Source organism: Staurois parvus, unplaced genomic scaffold (genome assembly GCF_062004578.1).
Source record: "Staurois parvus isolate SC_StPar_1 unplaced genomic scaffold, SC_StPar_1.0 ptg000012l, whole genome shotgun sequence".
In the NCBI taxonomy this organism is placed as follows: Eukaryota; Metazoa; Chordata; class Amphibia; order Anura; family Ranidae; genus Staurois; species Staurois parvus.
Genome location: NW_028317808.1, coordinates 8,638,711 through 8,662,433, shown reverse-complemented (window position 1 = coordinate 8,662,433; position 23,723 = coordinate 8,638,711). Strand labels below are relative to the sequence as shown.

Below are 23,723 nucleotides of genomic sequence, written 5' to 3'. Positions count from 1 at the left end.
TTAGATTGTAAGCTCTGACGGGCAGGACCTTCTGATCCCTCCTATATTAAATTGTACGGTCTGCTCTCATATTATACAGTGCTATGTAAACTGTTGGTGCTATAAAAATCCTGTATTATAATAATAATAATAAAAGCTGTAAAATAATTTTAAAACAAGCTATCTATGAACTTCTCTAGATGCTTGTAATGTGCAGTAATGTGATCTCAAATAAATCTAAAGAATGTGGATTGATATCAAAACTGTACAGTTTTTGACAACTAAGAAAAGCCTCTTGTGCATTAAAGGGCTAGCAGGGTGTTGAGTTTCTGGAGCTAGAGTAATATGGAAAAGTCTAGATTTGTGAGCACCTGTTGAAAAATTTGAACATATATTTCACCACAATGCTTATGAAATAAAGAATGCAGAAATGAATAAAGGCTTGTTTAAAAGTGATTTTACTGCTCTTTAAGAATATGTTAATGTAAGTAGCAAGTGTAGATTCACTTTATTCCTAAAGCGAAGTTCCACCCAAAACAGAAAGCTCCGCTTGTCTGTCCCCTCCCCTCCTCCACTGCCACATTTGGCACATTTCAGGGGAGGATCAGGTGCCTGGTTTTGACAGTTCGATCCCCCTCCTTACCTTCGCAATCTTCTGGGACACTTCACAGGTCCCAGAAGACTGCCGGACCATTCAGAAGGCGCAGCGCGACTCGGCATTAACATTGCGCACCCAGCTGTGAAGCCACAAGCTGCCGCAGCCGGGTGCCCGCAGTTGAGATGCTTGTGCCAGGGGGAGAAGAGGGAGAGAAGGGACAGCGCAGGTGATCTCATCGCAAGCTCCTGGGACAGGTGAGTGTGTGTTTAATAAAAGTCAGCAGCTGCAAAAACTGTAGCTGTTAACTTTTAATAAACACAAAAACTACTGGAACTCTGCTTTAACTGGTTTAATAGTGATTTTTATATCTTCTTTGGAGCTGACTCACACATGAGATGTGAATTGAAGCTCAGGTTTCAGAGCTAATTGAATAGTTGGTCAGTGGTTCAGGTTAGCTTTAGATCAAGTTCAGGGCAGGTTCAGGTCAGGATTTTATCCTGTTCACATGTGTGCGGTTTAGAAATGGTTCCCATAGAAGTCAATAGCCTGTAAACCACACCTGAACCGGACTGCACTGCATGGATATCGTACAGGACTCTTTCAATTCGCACTGAATCCGCACTGCCAGTGCACCGGACATATGTGAACAGGCACCATAGGAATCAATGTTATTTCACATGTCATGCGGATTGGATGTGGTTCAAACCGCATCCAATCCGCATATACAGTATGTGAACCAGCACTTAAATAGTAACCAAAAATAGAAATGCATATTCGAGCATACAAAAATTACTAGTTTGGTTTAGTGTTGGAGTGACTCACCTCCGCATATTCTGATGGACATGGACAGGCATTATCGGATTTCCCTTTTATTAACTCTGGTAATGGAAGGCAGCAGTACTCTGCTGAATTTGTGTCTCCTTTCTAAGCAATAAAGACCGAATTACACATTTTAAAAACTTTTACAACATTTTATTTATAAACCAATAAACAAAAGTGATCCAATTCAATTCCAAAGACTGGAATCACCAGTGAATATACTGTAAAATACTATAAGCCTTTTGTGGTCCATTGTACTATACTTTATTTTCCCTGAAAGCTTGTCAATAGTTTATCCTCTTCTGAACGCTGAGTGATCATGATTACACATTATGTATATGCGGTTTCATCTTTGCATCCTGAATGTTACCTAAGCATCTCATTAAATCCTCTTAATCCTGCAGCTTCAAATACTTCCTGGAGACCATATGTCATGACAAATATTTTAAATTATTTATATTTGTGTTGTTAAATCTGTTTATCTTTGTATTTCCCTTGTTCTGTTGAGTGTCCTCATCCAGACTCAGCTATCTGATCTTTATTATGTAACCTTCCGTGCAGATACCTCAGCCATTCCCTTTCATCTTTAGCACATAGTAGAATGTTCCCTGGTTCAATCTGTGTGCACCCTTTCCATCCTTTACACTGGAAATTAATTTAGGGCCAGTGTTCCACCTCTCACTTAAAGTGCACCTCTGGTTTTCAACACAAACAATGCCACACTAAAGGTTGGCAGGAGGGCTGAAACATTTTTGTTCTTGAGTTTTCATGCTCTGAAGGTTCTAGTGTATTTAAAGCAATGTTACCAACTAAACCAGTTACACCAGAGTGTGCCTTTACAGGGAACTGAGGAATATTATTCCTTTAGAATATAGGCAAAAATGATAACTTGCCTATTCCTCCCAGCAATGATGAAGTAAGAAGCATGGAGCCTCTTTCAGGAACAAAAAAGAGGGAATCCAAGTAGTCAAGAGGTAGACTCTTGTACTACGTACCATATTGGAACAGTAAGGAGAAATCTCCTTGGGATGTTTTCAAACAGGACATAAGGAGAGAAAAGCAACACTCTTGTTAAGATAGAATGGGGAAAGAAGGTTATAGACTGCAGAACACCATATCCTTATGTAATTCTAAGAAAGGCTCTTTACATGATGAGACACTCTGAGCAAAAGTGACAGCAACAAGAAAGGCCACCTTGTGAGAGAGGTCAGAATAGCCCTAAATGTTTTATAAGGCGGCCTCTGGAGGACCTAAAGAACCAAGTTAAGATTTTTTTTTTTATTTTATTTAGTTGAGAGATTCACCAAAACAGAGAATGGCAAACATCTAGTACTGAACAAGTCATTAAAAGAAGTAGGGCCAAAGCTCTTTTGGGTCCTGTAAATCACAGGAGTGCTGGTCCAGACTTGTTGTTTTTCATAGGTTGGGCTTGGCCCTTTAGTACCAGTGAAGAGAACTTTTAAGGCGTCAGCATACCAAAACATTTTGGACAATTTCATGCTCCCAAATTTGTGGGAACAGTTTGGGGGTGGCCCCTTCTTGTTTCAGCATGACTGTGCACCAGTGCACAAAACGAGGTCCATAAAGACATGGATAAGTGATTTTGGGGTGAAGGAACTTGACTGACCTGCACAGAGTTCTGACCTCAACCTGATATAACACCTTTGAGATTAAATAGAGAGGAGGCTGTGAGCCAGCCCTTCTTGTCCATCAACAGTGCCTGACCTCACAAATGCGCTTCTGGAAGGATGGTCAAAAATTCCCATTGACACACTCCTAAACCTTGTGGACAGCCTTCCCAGAAGAGTTGAAGCTGTTCTAGCTGAAAATGGTGGGCCAACTCAATATTGAACTAAGACTGGGATGCTATTAAAGTTCATGTGCATGTGAAAGCAGGTGTCCCAATACATTTGGCAATATAGTGTATGATAAAATACAAGACAGCTGCCCAAGGAACATAGTCTGTGTAAACACAGGGCAGCAACATACCGAGTAAAAAAAAACCATTTGGAATCGGTGAAACCAAACTATTTTTTATCGGTATATTGACAGGGAAAAACGGAAGCATGGAAAAGAAACATAAGGTGAGGGGGCAGAGAAAAAAAAAGGGGGGGTATCAACTTCCTAAATATATTTTGTATAGTTGGAAAAGCATTCAAATTCTTCCCAATAATACCATTTCTTAGGCAGGCCGTAGATGGGGGAATCCCTCCCACTGAGCTTTTTTGTGTTCTGGTGGGGAGGGGGGTGGGGCAAGGAAGGGCAGGAGGGGGCAGCAGCCCCTGCTGGGAGAAGACAGTGATTAGTACTAGCAGCTATAGCTGCTGGCAATAATCGCAGGAAGAATCCAACAGGCTAGTTGTATCTAGGTCGTACAGAAATCAAATTGGGTACAACCAGCCTGCACATAGATAGTTCGAATCTTCGTTGGTCCCTGCTAAACTGGCCAAGACTTGAACCACGTATGGCTGGCTTAAGTCTGATCTGCAGACTTCTGAGGGCCATGGTAAGGCCTTCAATGATTTGAATATCATTCACCCTGGAAAACCACTGTTGAAGTGTCGGAGGGGTAGATTGCTTCCAAGTACTCAGGATGCCTGCCTTGGCGGCATTTAGAAAATGAATTGCCAGGTTAAGAATTTACCATGTCACAGGGAATTTCACAAGGGGAGAAATGTGCAACATACTGCTCAAAGGTCTTAAATGAGGAATGAGAGCCCAATGGTCTCTGAAATAGAATGGCTGGACCAAGATTTGCCCCATGATGGTACTCAAGGCTAGATGCAGGTCCAGACCAGACTGGAAAAAAGCAAGAATGCATACCACAGAGTATTAACTAGACATTATCTAGTAGGCTTTTGGTGGACCGGTCCTTTAACAGGAAATCATCCAGGTATCCTACAATGTGGATAACAGTAAAACAGAGCTAAGACCAGGGCATGTACCTTGGAGAAGACCCGTGTTGTGGTGAACAGGTCAAAAGGAAGGGCAACAACCTGGTAATGCTGTATGTGTACAGTAAGATACAGATAGTGTGGATGAGATGGAAAGATGGGGATGTTAAGTAGGCAACCCTGATGTCCACAGAGGCCAGAAGGTCAGTGAAAGGAAGGCAGACCTGGCAGATTCCATGCAGAATTTTTGGATCCACAAGAACAAATCATGAGTCTTCAGATCCAGAATGGGATGAAGATTTCAACTTGCCTTGGGAACAGTGAATGGGGTTGAGTATAAACCCTGGAATAATTCTTCATCCATAACAGAGGTAATAATAGCTGTTGAATAGCAACAGGTAGATGCACTTTTTTCAGGGGAAAAGGCAAATTTGAAAGAATGAAATGGGGACGAGTCAAACTCTTATTCCTGTAGATCCTGGATCTGACACTCTGGAACCAAAAGTCTCTGACACCCTTTTAATGGCAAGGGGACTTGCTTCCAGACTTGGAGGGTTTTGGATTTTGAGGTCCATGCCTTATGACAGAAGTCTGCCCCAGTTTTAGACTTAAAGTGATATTAAAGGCTTAATTTTTTTTAATAATGAATATGTTATGGCTACCTGCCCTGTGCAAGGGTTTTACACAAAGCAGTCCTGATCCTCCTTTTCTCAGATCCCCTGTTGGCACCCTGGGCTTCTCTCCCTTCTGAGTGCCCCTAGAGCAAGCTACTTGCTCTGGGGGAAGTCGTGCATGCTCACTTCTGAGCCCTGCTCTGTGCGTTCACACAGAATGGGGCTTGGCCCCTGCTCCCTCCTCACTTACTGTGATTGACAGCAGCAGCTCCCATTACTGTCTCTGAGCCAATGAGGAGGCAGAGAGCTGGGACAGAAGCCACATTCATGCACATCACTGGCTCAAATAAGTATTACAGGGGCTGCTAGGGGAGATGCATACTGAAGGTTTTTTTACCTTCATGCATAGAATACATGAAGGTAAAAAAACGTTCAGGCTTTTCAACCACTTTAAAGCTTGAGGGGGCAAAAAGATCCTTTCCTGGACTCAGGGACTCAGAAGCCAATGAGCCTTTTTTCTTGGGCAACTCTTACCCCTAGTAATTTCCTTGATACTGTATATGTGTCCATAGGGGCACCAAATAGGGATTAAAGGGCATTCTCTTGAGACACTTCTTATGTTTGTGAATTCTGCCAACCAGCATTTGAGCTTCGCATGTGAATGGGGAGAAGGCGTGTCTTGGATTTCTGGTGAAGTGTATTGGCTAAATAGTAAAAGCTACAGATATAAGCTCTAGGAGATGGTGGACGGATGGATCCAATAACTTGGAACCAGGATCTCGGGCAATATCCTTAGTCCAGACAACACAGTTTTGGCAAATGGTCGTGGTAGTATGGTAGTATTTGTTAGTTAAAACAAGGCCTTAAAGAGGGCTTCCAACCTCTTGTCCACCGGATACTTGAAGATGGGAACATCTTCCACAGAACCTGTCAAAGTTTTATTAAGGCCAGAAATGGCTGGTCTCCCTCCCCCAAGCAGCTAGCTGAGTCAGAGCTGAGGAGGACCCTGACTCCCTGCCTTTGTGTCTATGATATGTCATGCACATTGCTAGATGTTGCCAAAGGGGTACTCACAACCTTTACTAATATGGGGAGGGAACAGTGAATCTCTCTGCTTCAGGCATTGTAGGCAGTTGGGGCCCAGGGAGTGTCCAAGGAATGCTGTGCTATACTATGTGAGCATGATGCAGCATGGCCAGCTGGACAGAGCATGCCAAGAGATAGAAAAATGGTGTAAGAGCCTGAAAAAAGGGTGTCAAATTCAAACAACTAGTGGTTCTGCTCCGTGGCTGCAGCATTTAAAAAAGTATTGTGGCCCATGCTCTCCTACAAGCCCCCAGGAAAATCGGAGCAATGGCATGCTCAGGACCAGGGAATGGTATAGCATCTTGTGACTAGCTCAACATGACGCACTGCATGCCAAGGAGATTGCTTGTACAGGTTTCAGTGCCCGAAGTGATATTACAGACTGGCCTTGCATCTTCTTCCAGACAAAGTTTGGATACAGTCCCCCAAGGTTCCTCTGAGATATCAACTGATTCAGAAAGCTGCAGAAGGATAGCAACAGTGGCTGGGAAACAGCAAAGACTTGCTAGCAGAAATCTTGAAAAAAGAGAAAAAAAAGAGGTAAGCTTCTCAAAGGAGAAGCTGCCCATCTCCTAAAAACACTAGTAAAGAACTGAGGCTTAATGGGAGTAGGAAAAGTTCCACAGGGGCCAGTTGCCAGTGTCTAATTACCTGAAGGCAGCTGCATATAACTCATGCTTAAGATTACAGTTCTTGTGTCCTGTGCTGTAAAGTTAAGAAATATTTTTCTTGCGTTTGATATATAAAAGCAAAAAAAACTTTGGATCTATGAAGATAAAATTAGTAATGTCTTACCGATGTGGGGTCATTTCTGATCGCTATTTCCAGTAAAATAATGGCATAGCTGAAAAGAACAATTTATTGTCCAGAACAGTTATTCAGAAAATAATCTAAACCCTGTGCATTTTCCCCCAAACACTTACAGCACAAACAAACATTTTAGACTGTTTTTAAAAGCAAACATTAGAATTGTTATTGTAAAATAATAAATCATTTTATGTTTCTTAACTACAAAGCTACATCTTGTTGCAATCATACTGCTGTATGTGTGTATATGTGCAAGCCAAGACCAGTTTAAATATTGAAGAACATTTCACCAGCATGTTGCAAATCCCATGTGTGTTGTTTTCATTGCATAAACAAGGATGTTAAACTTATGCATCATTTTGTAAAATTAAATATTCAACTTAGTAGGGCTGTCAAGCAGTACCTGGGTGCAATACCTTTTTCGCAGATCAGCCATAGAATGGTAGATCAGTCATCAGTTTTGATAAGATTTCTTGACTTCTAGCTGATTGCCAAACATCATGAAAGCTAGTTCTCTAGACAAATAGGTACTGAATGCTTGCACATTTAAACATATATTTAGTACCTATATATATCAGCTTCTGCAGATTTCCCTTGGCTGGACATAGGTTGAACTTCCAGTGGTATGTATGCTTGACCTGCAGTATCATAATCACCTGCAGAAACTGTTTTGCGGAAATTGTCCAAACCATAATCTAAAAGAAGGCAAAGAATGATAACAGCATATTAGCTGAATGAAGTCAAAATTTCACAGCCAGTAATATTTAAAAAAAATATGTAATCATAAGTGTATCTACACGTGCAATTTTCTGTTAGCCCCACGCAAGGTCCCAGAAATACCTGTTGATCCTGCCTGTGAAGTCCACCTAATTCAGCTTCCTGTGATGATAGGGCAACAATGCTGCACTGCTCCAGAATTCAGAGCAGAGCTGTTGCTTTCATGTAGGCTGTGCCTGTTTGCATTACAGAGGGATGAAAAAATGTTACAGTGGCTGTGGCTATCAGCATTGTCACTGCTCATTCACCAGCCTGCAGGTCGTTCATCACTTCTCATCCATAGGATGTATCTGAATGTCCTTGGATGGGAAGGGTGATATCTCCTTACAAGCTGCAGTGATGACCGAGATATAATTCTCAACAGTCGATTCCACATCTTGGAAAAGTAATCTGAGCAGCTAAAGAGCTACTACATTACTTTTACAGGCAGCGTAAGGGGGTCCCCCCTCTGCTGCCTTTATCAGGCTCTCCTGTGCGATCCAGGAGCCATGTAAGGATGTGACCGATGGCATTCTGTTCCTGAGACACAGTGAGAGGAACGATGACAAAGATTTCTTCACTTCCAGTTCCAGTCTCAAAGAAATTGACTTGAGCAAGCATCAGATCACACTGATCTTGGCATGATCTGATGCTTAGGACACAAGAGGAGACATCTGGGGTCTAATAGACCACAGATCTCTCTAAAAAGAGGACCTGTCATCAGGGGCGGACTGACAACTCATGGGGCCCTCGGGCAATAGGGGATCATGGGGCCCCTGTGTCTTTGCCCAAACTCAAAAAAGCCTATGAAAAAGGTACCAGGGGCATCGCAAGGGGCCCCCTACTGACCATGGGCCCTCGGGTAGTGCCCGGGTTTCCAAATGGTCAGTCCGCCCCTGCCTGTCATGGCCCATGCTATAACAAGGGATGTTGTTTATCCTGTTTGATAGCAATAAAAGTGGTAAAAAAATAATAAAAAGGACAGTGTAAAGAAAAAAAAATAAAATCAAACAATAAAATTTTGTGCACATGTTCCATCATGCTTGTGCGTAAAGGCAAAGGCATTCTTTGGTCCCACATGCAAAATGGCGATTGCACCATACATGTGAGGTATCGCTGCAAACATCAGAGCGAGAGCAATAATTCTAGAGCCAGACCTCCTGTGTAACTCTAAACTGGTAACCTGTAAAGGCTTTTAAATTGTCCCCTATGAAGATTTTTGGTACTGTGATATGGCGGCGTTCTCTTGATTTACACAATTTAAAGTGGGACATGTTTAGTATCTATTTACTCAACATAACATCCTTTATATTTTACAAAAGAATCTATGTTTTTGTAGATTGAAATTCAAAATAATAAAAAAAGTGTATTTTTTTAGTTTGAAAAACTGCTGGGCATATACTGTGATATAAAAATATGCAACACCCACCATTGTATTCTATAGGGCCTGTGCCTAAAAAAATATATAATGCCTGGGATTCTAGTCATTTTCTAGCAAAAAAAAAAAAGATGTTTTTTACATGTAGGAGAGGAATGCCAGAATTGGCATGGACTAAATGTGGTTAATCAGTACCTGTCCATATTTAATCCTGCCCACTGCTTTCTAGATTGCCAACACTGCCTGTTTTGCTGAAACTCCCCCAAAGTAGATTGCAACATCTGTGAGGGGGGGAGCATGTAAGTCACAAATGAAGAAAGCTTTTGTTTACTTTATGAGGCTTATACATCACATAGTAACTGAATTTGGGACTTACTTAGTCATACAGGAGGCCAAATGCAAGCATAAATCCTGCAAGGTCAGAGTTTTTTTAAACTACCTTTATTTTTTATGTTAATACTTGCACACTAATATACACTCAGTGGCCACTATATTAGGCACAGCAGCTTGTTAAATTAATATATTTCCAATTTTTTATTTGACATAGTAAGGTAATAGATACAATCCCTATCAGTTTTTTTGCCATCTGTGTCCCATTTTGGAGATTTCTCTTCAGGTTCCTATACTGTAGACGACACAACTGGAAGTGAGAGGAACTTTCTAAAATAAGAGTAACTTCCCTTAGACAGTTGTGACCATAAAACCTCTATTCCTGTACTGATGACAATTCAAAATTTTGGATGACCTATTAAGAGCACTGAACGAGTATTAGCCCTGGTTCACATTGATGTGATTTGTCATGTGATTTTTCAGCTCAAAATTGCATAACAAGTGGCACTCCATTGCCGGCAATGTAACAGTTTAAATCGGTTCGACTCTGACTTTAAAGTGCTGCACTGATTTTAAAAAATGTTTCTACACTATTTTGTCGATTCCATGTGTTACTTACATAGAGATCTGTGCATTGAGTTGCAGATGTCAGGCAAGCTGCACATGAAATCGCACAGACCAGTGGCTTTGATATCACGCTACTTCAAGTGAAGTAACAAGATTTTAAATCTGCATTCAGTGTGAACCAGGACTTAGTGCTAGAAATGGTGGTCACCATAACCAGCTGGTTTGAGAGACATTTACCTTATGTCTGTATCTTTAGACTGCTCTTTAGAGGGCCCCACGCTAAATGCTTATGACACAGAGTATACACAACTACTATCTGCCAACTTCCATACTCTGTTTGAAAATATGTTAATACTGGCAATGAGTCCAAGAACTACCCAACATTTACCAAATGTAAAAACAATTGTGCATTCAAAATAAATAATTGCTTCCTTATTTTATTCTATGTTATAAAAGCAAAGCACTTTACTCACCTGTAATTTTACAAACCCATCGATCATCAATGACACAGTTTGTGGATTTAAGCCGAGAATGGAACATTTTATGCTGATGTAGATATGCCATTCCATTTGCTATGTCATTAGCAAACGAAAACCTGAACACAGCAGAAAATATTTTCCATGTTTTGCAGTTCAACATGCAAGAATAAGAATGTTAAACATAATAATTGCCACCATCAATGACACAGGAGTGATCAAGTTGAGAAATTAAATACATAAAGTGTGTGTGTATATATATATATATATATAAATACACACACAAACAAACATACATACACACACACACACTATATAAATATATATATATATATATATATATATATATATATATATATATATACACACAAATACACACAATATATTATATTATATCACATTATATTGTAAAGTGCTGAGCAAGCTGTTGGCGCTATATAAATCCTGTATAATAATAATTATATATATATATATATATATATATATATACTCACCCACACAAATATACAAGCAAAAAAAAAAAAGTTAACAATATATAACTATTTGGCTGTAAAGATTTGCACACCTTTTGCTATGCAAAGCATTACTGTATGGCTCCCTTTGAAGCACAGGTCATTAATGGATCCCTAAGTAAGCAACTGCAGGCTCTCTGTAGAGACAGTAGGGTGATGTGTCAACACAAAGTGCAAGGACAAGTATGTCTTGATGTATTACTTCTTTTGCTCACCTTGCTTTAATATTAGCTTCTCATATTTTAATTTACCAAACAGATATTCACATGTAACTTTTATTACAGCATTTCACTAAACCTACATTACAAAAAAAGTGATACTATGAAAAAAACCACAATGTATTTTAACAGTTTTTGCTTCCTGCCATCACTTGATATTGCTTCCTTTTTTTGCACCGTTGCAATTTTCTGCTACAATTAGCAAGCCTGCTGAAGGGAGGCCACAGGGGGGCTGCCATTTTGCTTGATTTCATTTGATACAGTTCATAACTTAGAAATTTTGATGAGACCTGCAAAAGTTTGTGTTAGGTGTAGGTAACATAAAAAGTACTGTTAATTAAAATTATTTCAATAACTTCAGATAACTATTGTATTGTATCTATATACCAGTGGTCTCCAAACTGCGGCCCGGGGGCCAGATGTGGCCCTTTGCTTTGCCTTTGCTTGCCTTTATCTGGCCCATGGGGCACTATTTTATCCACTGATACCAACAATCGGGCATAATTCCCCCCCTCACACCAATGAAGGGGGCACAACGCCTTCGAATTACACCAGTGATGGGGCACAATTCCTCTCAATAACACCAATGATGTGGCACAATTCCTCTGACTGACACAAACAATAGGGCATTATTTTTTCCCACTAATGTCGGGACCTTGTCTACTCCCACTGGCCACAGTCCAGTATTCCTAAAGTCTAAAGGACAGTAAACTAGCCCTTTGTTTAGAAAGTTGAGACCCCTGCTATATACTATGTGTAGGAGATTTACTAAAACTAGTGCATTCAGAAACTGGTGCAGCTGTGCGTGGTAGTCAATCAGCTAATTTCAGCTTGTTCAGTTAGACTTTGGCAATAAAACCTGGAAGCTGATTGGTTTCTCTGCAGAGTTGCACCAGATTTTGCACTCTCCAGTTTTAGTAAATAACCCCCTGTATGTTGTGTAACAATTGTGCGCAATAGGGAAATGAAAGCTGTAGGCGATAGCTACCCTGTTAAGGTCTCAGCCATTTTGTTTTTTATAAGCAGTGACTTTCCACCTTCCCTCCTCTTGCAAACTGTGGAATGTGTAGCTGTAAGATTTAACAAACTTCAAAAGAGCCTCTTATCTTAACTAAAACACAATATACACCAATGTCCAGACCTAGTCAGAGCTGTAAACAGCTAATTAGTCTTGGCAGGATGTCTGTTTCCAACCATGAAAAACTCTCCTATCGTAAAACAATAATGACTCAGTCAAGCCTGTCACACATGAAGTGTAAGGCCACTAAAGCTCTAGTAACGCAGAGCGTGCCATAAAACAACTATTCAACAACTAACAATTCCACACAGAGTTCATAGAATTCAACAGGGACAGGACACATTAATATTAGGTATATATTTGAATTGGGAATATCATACCAAATAACTCAAAGCCATACATGACTACCCTAGCACATACGAAAGGAAAGAAAGCAGTTTCCTGCCTCATGTGGGGAGCAGGGCCCTCCTATCCCTCTTGTATTGAACTGTATTGTTGCTGTATTGTCTCCCGTTATATTGTAAAGTGATGAGCAAACTCTTGGTGCTATATAAATCCTGTATAATAATAATAATGTGTGACAAAGGTATGCTGTGTTTAATATCCCTGGATACGAAATATAATTCTGAATAATATTATGTTAGTTTCTAGAATACCATCTGCATGTATTGGAAGTTATTAATATAGGTATGAAACTGTAGCCAGGACTTGGTCATAAATGTGGTGACCTCCCAGCACCCTTAAACCAGATGATTGGTCAGCTGTTCTCGGGTGACACCTCTTTGATTTCACAGAAAAGGGAATGACAGGGCCAGCTAAGGAAGCTCTCATTTTAACATCAACCAAGGAACATCTTAATGGACTTGAGAGCCACGGCAATGTTTTTGCTTGGACAACTGGACTCTGCCAGAACCAAGGACTTTGCAAGTATTCTCCATTTTCACCTCCTTTTATTTCTCTGTTGCATTATTGTTCTGTTTATGTCTTTGTAACATCCTTTTCTGTAAATATTGTAACTGCACCATTTGACCTTTTCTTTAAAAACCTCTATTTTGAAAAATGTTAAAACTATTTTTAAGGCTTTTAATGCAAACTAAAGAATCCCTGTCTCTTGAAGAGTGCGACTGATAATAATCCTCTGAATATACCTGTCTGTGGTGACAGTCTGTGTTGCAGACATTTATGCTAAAGTCATAGTGTTATTGCTAAGATTTGTGAGTTTCCTCAGTAAAAAGGTGTTGGTGGCAGTTTTAAGGGTTAATTGCTAATTAACTTAACCCAGTGTCAATCGCTCTCAGGCTGCTGGTACTAGATTGTGGTCCGGAGCTGGAAAATATTTGTGCAGGGTGCAGCTGAGAGTGGCATTGTTATGCAAGCGACAGTGCAGTGTGAGATTGGCTGGTCCTTTGTCATGAGTTGGTGAGAAGGGCAGGGTTGGGCACTGTATTCTTCACATGTTGTAGTACACACCACAGTAGGTGTCATAGTATAACCTATGGGAATGGAAACCAGCTTGAAACAAATTTGCAATTTGAAGACCCACATTAAATCTGAACTTTTTGTCTTAAACGATCAATCCACCCAAATCTAGACTTTTCGTTATACATTGAGTTTCTGGATCTGACTCTCTCTCCATCACAGGGTTACACACACTCTACTTTGCTGCATTCTCCACAACGTAAAATAATTAGGTCCTTGTGAAGGGGGTATTGGATTCTCTAAGAACTGGGATCTAATGATCTCATTATTGGATTTCCAGAAAAATATATTAGGTCAATAGGTGATTCACTTTGTACATTTTGACCCTCAGGCATTTTTATTATGTAATCTCTAGTCAAGCAGGTCTACATTGAGCTTGTCAAAACATTTTGCAAATATGACATAACAGCTGGGTCTCATAAATCTTGGATGAGGGAGCAACAGACACCTTTGGGGAGCAGCCTTATCAGAGTGGGGGAGGGTAGTGTTAGATGTACTAGCAGGTTTAGATTCAGTAAACAAATTGAACTCAAACTCCAGCTAACACTTTATATGGCAAAAAGGTTTTTCTTTTCTTCATTTTGGGAAAAAGGTTTTACATAAATAAAAAGCTGATCTTAAACATTACTGTCAGTGTTAAATGGTTTGTCCCAACTTTCCAACTGCTGCATCTGCAGGACAGCTTGTTCTGTTGAAAAACAACAGACTTACTAATATCTCTCCACTATATCTAAAACAAATCAAAAAAACACAAAGCAAAAACACACACACACAAAAAAAGAGTCCAACAACTTTGAGAGACATAAGAAACCATTAGATGAATTAACTCTTAATCATCTATCGAAAAAGTTGACTTTCAGAGTAGCTGGACCTGTCTTACAAGTGTATTGTAACAAAAATGGAGACTGAAGCACCACAACACTGCTAAGGGGTCCAAATACAATTTTATTCCCATAAAAGTGTGTGTGTGTAATCCAAAAAGTAGCCAATGGGGGAGATTTACTAAAACTGGTGTGTACAGAATCTAGTACGGCTCTGCAGAATAACCAAGCAGCTTCTATCTTCAACTTGTTCAATCAATCTTTCACAATAAAACCGAGAAGCTGATTGGTTACTATGCACAGCTGCACCAGATAATGTGTGCATCAGTTTTAGTAAATCAGCATTAGACAACAGCCAAATCACCATCACTAATGACAGCAAGAACTACTATTTAATATGCAAAATGACTGTATGGGAAAAAAGGTAAAACATTGACACATAGAGCTGCCTGGAGATTAAATGTGGTAATATGTTACAGCCTATATTTACTTCTAAGGTTAACATTCTGTAATGTACACACTGCTTAGAATAGAATGATGTGAACGGACCCTGTTTATTGTTAGCAATAAGCAAAGCAGGCAAAGTTTGGTTCACTCTGTGTTCAAACCCAATGGGAAATTGGCAAACACCGAACATTGTGCCAAACTCCATTAAAGTCTATAGGGACCAAATTGTTTTTTTTTCTGCTGTTTTCAAGGATAATTTGCAAGCAAGCTTTTGTTAAAGAAAGGCACGGGTAGCTGGGCACTTTGACATGTAACAGTGCAAAATCTTCACACCTGTACTCTGACTATGGATTCGAGAATGTTTTACATTTCTGCTATGGGCCTGTAAATTTGGCAATACATTTGTCATTATTTAAAGCGTAACTAAAGGCTAAACTTTTTTTTTTTTTTGATAAAGCAAGGCAGGGTTGTGTCCCCTGTCAGTTTTTTTTACCATGTCACATAGGGGAGAATTTCCTTCACTTCCTTTCCCATAGGCACAACAGGAAGTCAGAAAAAATTTGTCCAAAGTGAGAGAATCCCAGAATGTAACCAGGGTCACCAGAACTAGTCTCCCCATTGGAAGATTTTCCCTCTATTACTGTTCTGATATCAACCCAAAATTTGAGATTTCCTTTCACTTTCTATGCTAACAGTAAACAGGACAAATAGAGGTTGAATCTCACTACTGGGGGCACAGACAATGAAGACTGCCTGGTGTTCTAATCCATCTCCACTTTATCCAAAACTAAAAAAAGGTTTTAAATATCACATAAAAAAACCCCAGAAGAACAAAATACACTTTTTCTACTTCTATCATTGTTAGTTTTAAAGAAAAGTGTTAGGTGGGGTACACACAATGAGAAAATTGGAAGAAAAATTCTGCACGAGGAATGATCATTTAATTTTCCTATAGAGTGTACACCACTGTCGACATCCGATTCAGACTTTCCAAACAATAATTTCTGAAGGGACAGACTCCAAAATCCTTCTTGTACATGAACAGAACAAACGATTTTTGATTAATGTGCACTGTTTTTGTCAGTTTTCATACAAGAAAAATCAAATACGAAAGACTGCACATGATCAGAAACAAACCAAAAAAAACCTTTGTCGTATGAGAAATTTCGTATGATTAGTAAACATGTTCGTAAACATGAAGGAAAACTAGATGATTGTTTGTTCAATTTTCTTATAGTGTGTACTGGGCATTAGGCTAGGTTCACGACTATGCATGTTGCAATTGATGATTTTTTCCGGTGTGTTTTGCCTTTTTGAACATGCATTCTTGATTGTGTTTTGCATTATTTTTGACCAATAGGAAAGTATTGGCTGCTACTGTGATGTGCGTTAGAGGTTGGGGTTAAGGGCTAGGGTTAGGGTTAAGGCTAGTGTTAAAAGTTAGGGTTAAGGGCTAGGGTTAGGGTTAGCATTAAATATTAGGGTTAGAGGTAAGGATTAGGGCTAGAGTTAAGGGCTAGGGTTAAGGGTTAGCATTAAATGTTATGGTTAGCTTTAAGGTCTATGATTACGGTCAAGGGCTAGTGTTAGGGTTAGTGTTAAATGTTAGGGTTAGGGTCGAGAGTTAGGATTAGGAATAAGTGTTAGGGTAAAGAGCTAGGGTTAGCGTTAAATGTTAGGGTTAGAACTCTAATCCTAACATTTAACCCTAACCATTAACCCGAACCCTAACATTTAATGGTAACCCTTAACCCTAACCCTTAACCCTAACATTTAACCCTAATCCTTACCCTAAAATGTAACCTTAACTAACAACTAACCCTAACCCTAGCCCTTAACCCTAACATTTAACCCTAACCCTTAACCATAACCCTAACATGAGAATTTGTGCACAAAGTCGCATGACAAGTCGCAGAACTTTGATGGCAATAGAACTTCTTTAAATCTATGCAACCTAAAGTGGCAGAGCCTTGAAAATGTTCCTGCACTACTTTGATGCGTCTTGAGTGCCAAAGAATGTAAAGTCACATCAAAGTTGTATCAAAGTTGCCCTCAATACTTTCCTATTGACAAAGAAACATGGTTTAATTGAAGTCAATTGCACCAAAAATGCAATCTGTCCTTGACCCTTTACAAAAACACAGCGATTGAAAAGACATAGATGTGAACATGTCACTTAGGAAACCATGTTAAATGGACTGTAGTGCATATCTGTGAAACACAAAACACATAGGTCTGGCTCACACCTATATGTTTTTATTGTGCTTTGCGTTTTGCAGAAATGCACTACAGTTGTTTTAACATTGTTTCCTATACTGTAGACTATAGTCTAAAATTTGTTGCAAAGTTATTTAAATGTAAAATAAATGCTTTTTTAATTGAATTTTGTGCTGTTTTCATAATGGTACACTGAACAAATTAATATACTAAACCAAAAAAATATTAATGGTAAGAAAAATCGAAATGAAAAAAAATTGGCTGGAAAATAATAGTTGTGGGGGTACGGGGCAGATGTAGGTAATTAAAGCTTATTATGGTAAACTACTGTAAATGTTAACAAAGAGTTAAAGTGACAATATTATTGTTATTATTATACAGGATGTATATAGCGCCAACAGTTTGCTCAGCGCTGTACAATAAAACGAGAGACAATACAGCATCAATACAGTTCAATACAAGAGAGTCAGGAGGGCCCTGCTCCTTGGAGCTTACAATCTAAGAGATAAATGATAATAGTATACGTCAAAAACACACATTCATTGCTCTGTAATGTATTTTTCATGAAATTGTTTCAGTGTTTTTCTGCCTCCTTGTAAATTCTTCCATGTCTTCCAAACGTCTCCTTTTCTGTTTCACTTCCATTTGTTTGTAACAAGCAGTGCATGTTAGTGGTGGTCATGTACACTGCTCTATGCACACTGCAAATTCCATAGTCCATAATCTCTAGTCCATCTTGCAACCATGCAAGAGAGGGTGCCTATGTTCTATATACAGTGTGACCATAGAGAGATTCTAACAGGTAGCAAGATTACAACAGGAAAAACTAAATTTTTTTTTTGAGATTTGGAAGATGAGTCTAACAAAAGGTCATTTTTCGAGATAGGAGCACATACTTGAATATTTTTTTAAACCAGAGTTTAGTGTAACTTTATATAGGAAAATTTTTTATCAAAAAAAAATTGTTTTTACTTGTCAGGGTACTTTAACTGAAATCCAGTAGAATTTAACCATTTGCCGCCCACCCTATGGCCGAATGGCGGCCGGTAAATGTCATCAGCGTTCCGGGTGGACGCCATATGGCATCCTCCCGCACATGAGCAGATTGCGCTCCTGCAGAGCCGCGCAGCGGCGCGATCTGTCACCGGCCGTGTACCTCGGACACGGCCGATGACATATCTGAGTATCGGCCCCCATTGCCGGTACCATGTGACCTGCTGTGACCAATCACAGCAGGTCACATGACAGTTGTATACAATGGATGGCTTCATTCATGCCATCCATTGTATACTAGTGTCTAGCTGTGAATGGTCACAGCTAATCACATGCACATGTCATGTGATTAGCTGTGGCCAAATCACAGCTAAGCACAAAAAAAAAAAAAAAAAAAAAAAAAACCCTGAATGAATCGATTATTATTCAGGTAAATGCTTGCTAATTCTTTGCTATAAGCAAATTGTGATGTATGACCGCGCAATTGTCATTCAAAGTGTGAGAGCGCTGAAACCTGAAAACTGGCCTGGGCAGGAAGGTGTAAAATTGCCCGGTATTGAATTGGTTAAAGGTAATCATATACTGTAAGTAATACTATATATTGCGTATTTTTTAAACACTGTCTGATGGTCAGAAGCTTCTATAACTGCTTCTAAAACTGTCAAAATTTGGGAGTTACATATTAACTTTCCACAATTGCTGGAAAATGTGAAGAGTGGAGCCACAGAAGAACAGGACAAGCTACAGATGTCCAGTGTCTTAACTCCCTACCCAACATATTTTTGGGATGCCTTAAAGTGGTTGTAAACCTCAGACATGAAATCTGAATAAAGCACACATTTGTACAGTGTTTACTTGCCTTTTTCCAAAGCTCTATATTTCTCCCTGCTGCCTCATTCCTCTGCTATCTGTATGAGTCACTTCTGACAAGTTTTCCTGACACCAACAGAAAAAAAGGTGACAAAGGAGGGATCTCAAGAACATAGCCTGTGATTGACATCCTCAGCTCTGTTCCTGTATTCTATGTGATGGGGGTATGTCCCTTCCTTCCAATCAGCTCTCAGAGCTCTTGTGCAGTGTGTATCTGCAGCTCTCCACCCCCTGCTTTATGAGTCTGAAAAATCCTTTTCACCTCTGAGTTTGTTTATAAAAAAAAAATAAAATTTCTTCAAAAATTTAGGCCAAAATGTATTCTGCTACATGTCTTTGGTACAAAAAAAAAATCATGTTTTCATGAAAATTATAGCATCTGCAAACAATGGTATATATACCAGAATTTTCTATTTATTTTTTTTTATACTAGATAAAGGTGGCGATCAGTGACATATAGCAGGACTGTGATAGCATGGCGGGATATCTGACACTAACTGACACAGGGTGGGAACTATCTGCCACTGACATCTCCAGTGACACTAATACAGTGATCAGTGCTAATAAAAAGGCCTCATTCACACTGCAACTTTTATAAACGCATTAAAGAATGTACCTAAAGCCCTGATTTTTTCCAAAAGCATTTAGGATACATTCAGGCATGTCAAGCATTTTGATGTTCATTCATTTCATTGGCCAGAATATTAATTTATACTGACCACTGAAATTAATGAATGCTCAAGAGCTAAAAGTTAAGCGCATTTACACGCACTTCTTTGCAGCAAAACGTTTCCCTCCTGAACATCCTGGCCCTGAGGTTTGTTTCTGCCTGCAAACACCTCTAAACACCTATGTGTGCATGAGCACACAGACAAAAAAAAAAAAAAAATCATCGAATGCCCTTAAAAGCTGTGTTTTTGATGCCTTGGGGTTTATTTACAAAAACTGGAGTGTACAAAATCTGGTGCAGCTCTGCATAGAAGCCAGTCAGCCTCCATGTTTTATTGTCAAAGCTTAATGAACAAGCTGAAGTTAGAAGCTGATTGGCTACCATGCACAGCTGCAACAGATTTTGAGTATTCCAGTAAATAAACCCCTAGTGTGCATGAGGACTTAAAAGTGAAATTTTTTATTTACAAACAGCTGAAGATCTGTCACTTAACCGCTTCCAGTCTGCTACAGGGCGGTACCGGTGCGCAAAATCACGTACATATACACCCACACTTGATTCGCGGGCCGGGGGCACGCATGCCCGCCGACCCACAGATGCCATGGTTCGGGTGCCCAAGGGATCAATCATCCGATTTAGGCCAGTAATGTCCGACTTGAATCGGATGATCGATCCCTGTCCTATCAGAGATCTTCCTGTACCTGTGATTACACTAACACAGCTACAGGAAATGAAGCAATCTTCACTCTCTGGGCACATTCCGTCCCAGAGAGAGAAGAAAGAAGACATGTGAGTAAGGCTCCATGTACAGTGCAGCTGATAAACTTTGCATTTTTTTCAGCTTTTCTGCATTTTTTTCAGCAGCCCCTGAACTCTCCCTAATGTTTTCCTCTGTGCCCATTGAAAGGATCTAGATAACCTCCATTTTGTTGATGTACGCCATTTTAAGTATTAAGTTAGGTTTTTGCAGATATATTAGAAGTTTAATGACACTGTTTCAGCTTGCACCAGAATGTATAAACAATGATAAGATGACCCTGAAGTTTTCTTTGTCCGGCTAATTCTCAGAAAGCTAGCAAAAACAGTTTATACCAAGAAATGTATATGTCATGTTTCATGTAGTTAGCTCATGATGGAAACTTACAAGTTACAGTTTTGAAACTCGCTCCCCTCCCTTATTTTTCTGTATCCTATATCTTAGTAATGTCTAATAAACTTTGAACATCTTTGAACATAAGCTGTTTGCTGTTATTCCGTGTTCATAGGGTGTTCCCAGAATTCTGTTGATAAACCAGGAATCTCTCCATAGACCGGGGCTCTCTGAGGGGATAAAGAAAATTGATCCTTACACTATGTTGTTTACAGGCAGTTGAGTTTACAGTCGTTTTTTTGAACGCACCAAACTTCCGTTCAGGAGTAGATTTTATCAGCGTTTCAAACGCAGGTTAGCCACGTTTATAAGCGTTTGCGTTTAGAAGCTTTTTTGACTGGTGCATATCCAGGGCACAATTCACGAAGTGGTATCCTACTGCATCCGAGTATGCAGTAGGATACCACATAGCATTTTTTCAAAAAACCCCATTTGAATCCACTAAAAAAGGCTACTAAAATACTGCATGGTTTTATCAAGTCATGTGGTATTTCAGTAGTGCAAAAGCATGCACCATGTTTCAGTTTTCAGCAGGGTCCCACTGACAGCTGAATGTAAAAGAAAGAATTGCCAGCAATTAAAAAAATCATTTAAAAAAACGGCATGGGGTCTCCCCTCCCATCCATATCAAGCCCTTCAGGTCTGGTATGGATTTTGAAGGGAAGCTCCACGCCAAAAAAAAATGGCGTGGGGTTCCCTCCCAAAATCCATACCAGACCCTTATCTGAGCATGCAGCCCAGCAGGTCAGGAACCATACCAGACAACATGCCCTCAACATAAAAAAATGTCCCTGAAGTAGATTCAACATCAATCACGATGTCCGCTGCCACTCTGAAGGGGCGTAAGGAGCGGGGCCATCACGTATGTGTGACATCAGAGACCAGCATGCCCCGGTCGATGTCAAACGGGGCAGGGTCACTCAGGTGATGTCACCGGTGGCCCCGCCCCTTGCATATTTAAGAACTGTCAAACCAGCTTCTGACCAGACGGCCTGGGGCCAGCGATGGTAACAAAGCCTTTTTTTTGGAGCGGCAGTGGACATCGTGATTGACGTTGGATCTACTTCGGGGGACATTTTTTTATTAAAGGACTTGTGAAAGAATGACTCCTGTCTTTTTTCCACACTACAACTTTTTTTTGTGAATGGGTAGCAGTACCATGTACCCCATACTCAGTCACGTGGGGAAGGGGATTCTGATAAGCCCCCTGCCCGCATACCCCCACAACCACAGCCCAGGGTTGTGGGGAAGAGGTCCTTGTCCCCATCAACATGGGGACAAGGTACTTTGGGGGGGAGCTCCCCCTACCCCAAAGAACCCCTGCATGTTGAGGGCATGTGGCCTGGTATGGTTCAGGAGGGGGGGTGCTCGCGCTTGCTCGCCCCCCCCTTCCTGACCTGCCAGGCTGCATGCTCGGATAAGGGCTTGGTATGGATGGGAGGGGGGGACCCCACGCTGTTTTTCTTTCTTTTACATTCAGCTGTCAGTGGGAATCCCGCTGACAGCTGAAACATGATGTATGCGTTTCACTACTAAAATACCGCATGACTTGATAAAATAACTCATGCTGTATTTTAGTAGGCTTTTTTTAGTGAATTTACTATTTTTCAGTGCATTCTGGGCTTTTGGAAAGGTCTCCTGAGGTTATCTTTTAAAAACGCTTCTAAACGCAAACGTGCATAAACGCGGCTAAACTTACGTTTTTTACCTACGTTTTCCAGCAGTCAGTTTCCATCATTCAGAAGAGTTTTCCAAATGCCCCGTATACATGAACCCTAAAAGCAGCACACAATTTCAGTTTTTAGGCACATTTAACCCCTTAATCGCTCCCCCCGTTAACCCTATCACTGCTCTGTCACTAGTGTCATTAGTACAGTGTACAAATTTTTTGCTGATCACTCTATTAGTGTTGCCGGTGACTTCAGATAGCTTTAGCTAGTCAGTTGACGTCAGTTAGCATCCCTCCCAGATAGCGTTAGATTGCCCTTCACTACAACAGTCATTGCATTTAACCCCTTAATTGCCAGGAAAACGCTCAAATACACACTAAGTCTCCATTGCTAGTATAGTGTCTGAACAGATCAATATCTTTGATGAGCACTATACTAGCGTTCATATTAGTATAGTGTCCCCAAAAACACATCATTAGCGGGATCAGCCCCAGAACCTGCATTTAGCCCCTATGCCTACCCCCTTTCCCCCAGCAAGTGCAGTGTCAATAGATCACTGTCACTTGATACATTGCTCAAAAAACTGCAGTGTTCGCAGAATCAGGCCTGATCTCTGTTAGCACTTGCAGGTAAATTTTTTTGTAGCAGTTTAAGCAGTTCTTGACAGTCAGGTGCTCTTTTCCACGCGTCGCACTAGGTACCTATAAATTTAGTGGCCAAAACATCCAACGAAAAGGTACTCTAGTGAAGAGGCCTACAGGATTCTAAGTGTGTCAGATGAGAGCGAAGGAGAAGCCTCACTGACAGAATCTGCCTCAGAATACGAACTTGTAGTCAGCAGCTGCATCCTGACAGATAGCTCAGATGATGGAGAAGAGGTCCCTGCTAAGGTGAGGCATACCCGACCCCGTTCCCAGGTTGCTGAGATGTTACAATCGCATGATGATTCTCATATGTATCATAGTGCCAGTACTAGTGCCGCTCTACCTTTAGGCAAGCACCAGCGGCCTAGTACATCCTGGTCTTTTACATACCAGCACTACAGTATCACTTGGTGACGTGGCAGATCCCATAAGTGCAGTACAAGGTGGTGCGGTGGCGAGCACAAACAGTGTCCCACAGCCACCAAGAATTTCCACACAGGGCTATAGCGCCCCTAATGTCCTTCCGGATGTGCTTGCAAATCCCGATTCGCAGCCCACAAATTCTGCAGCACCCATACTTCCCCCATTCACTTCCTAACTCAGAATTCAGGTGGAAATAGCAAATGTAACTATTCTCTTTTTATTTTGAGCTGTTTTTACAGAAGATCTGTATCCATTGATTGTGGATGAAAGCAATTTATATGCACAAC

General features: G+C 40.4%; 1 protein-coding gene across 1 annotated transcript in view; it reads right to left on the bottom strand.

Annotated features, from left to right (window-relative positions):
- The window catches only part of LOC149473686 (atrial natriuretic peptide receptor 1-like), a 206,497-nt gene that overhangs the window by 98,593 nt on the left and 84,181 nt on the right, over positions 1-23,723 (bottom strand). Inside the window, exons 12-15 of the mRNA XM_089674786.1 lie at positions 10,302-10,423; positions 7,363-7,492; positions 6,786-6,834; positions 1,400-1,501 (exon numbers count right to left, since the gene is read on the bottom strand). Of these exons, the coding sequence (XP_089530912.1) occupies positions 1,400-1,501; positions 6,786-6,834; positions 7,363-7,492; positions 10,302-10,423 (403 nt within the window). The remainder of the gene's footprint in view (positions 1-1,399; positions 1,502-6,785; positions 6,835-7,362; positions 7,493-10,301; positions 10,424-23,723) is intronic.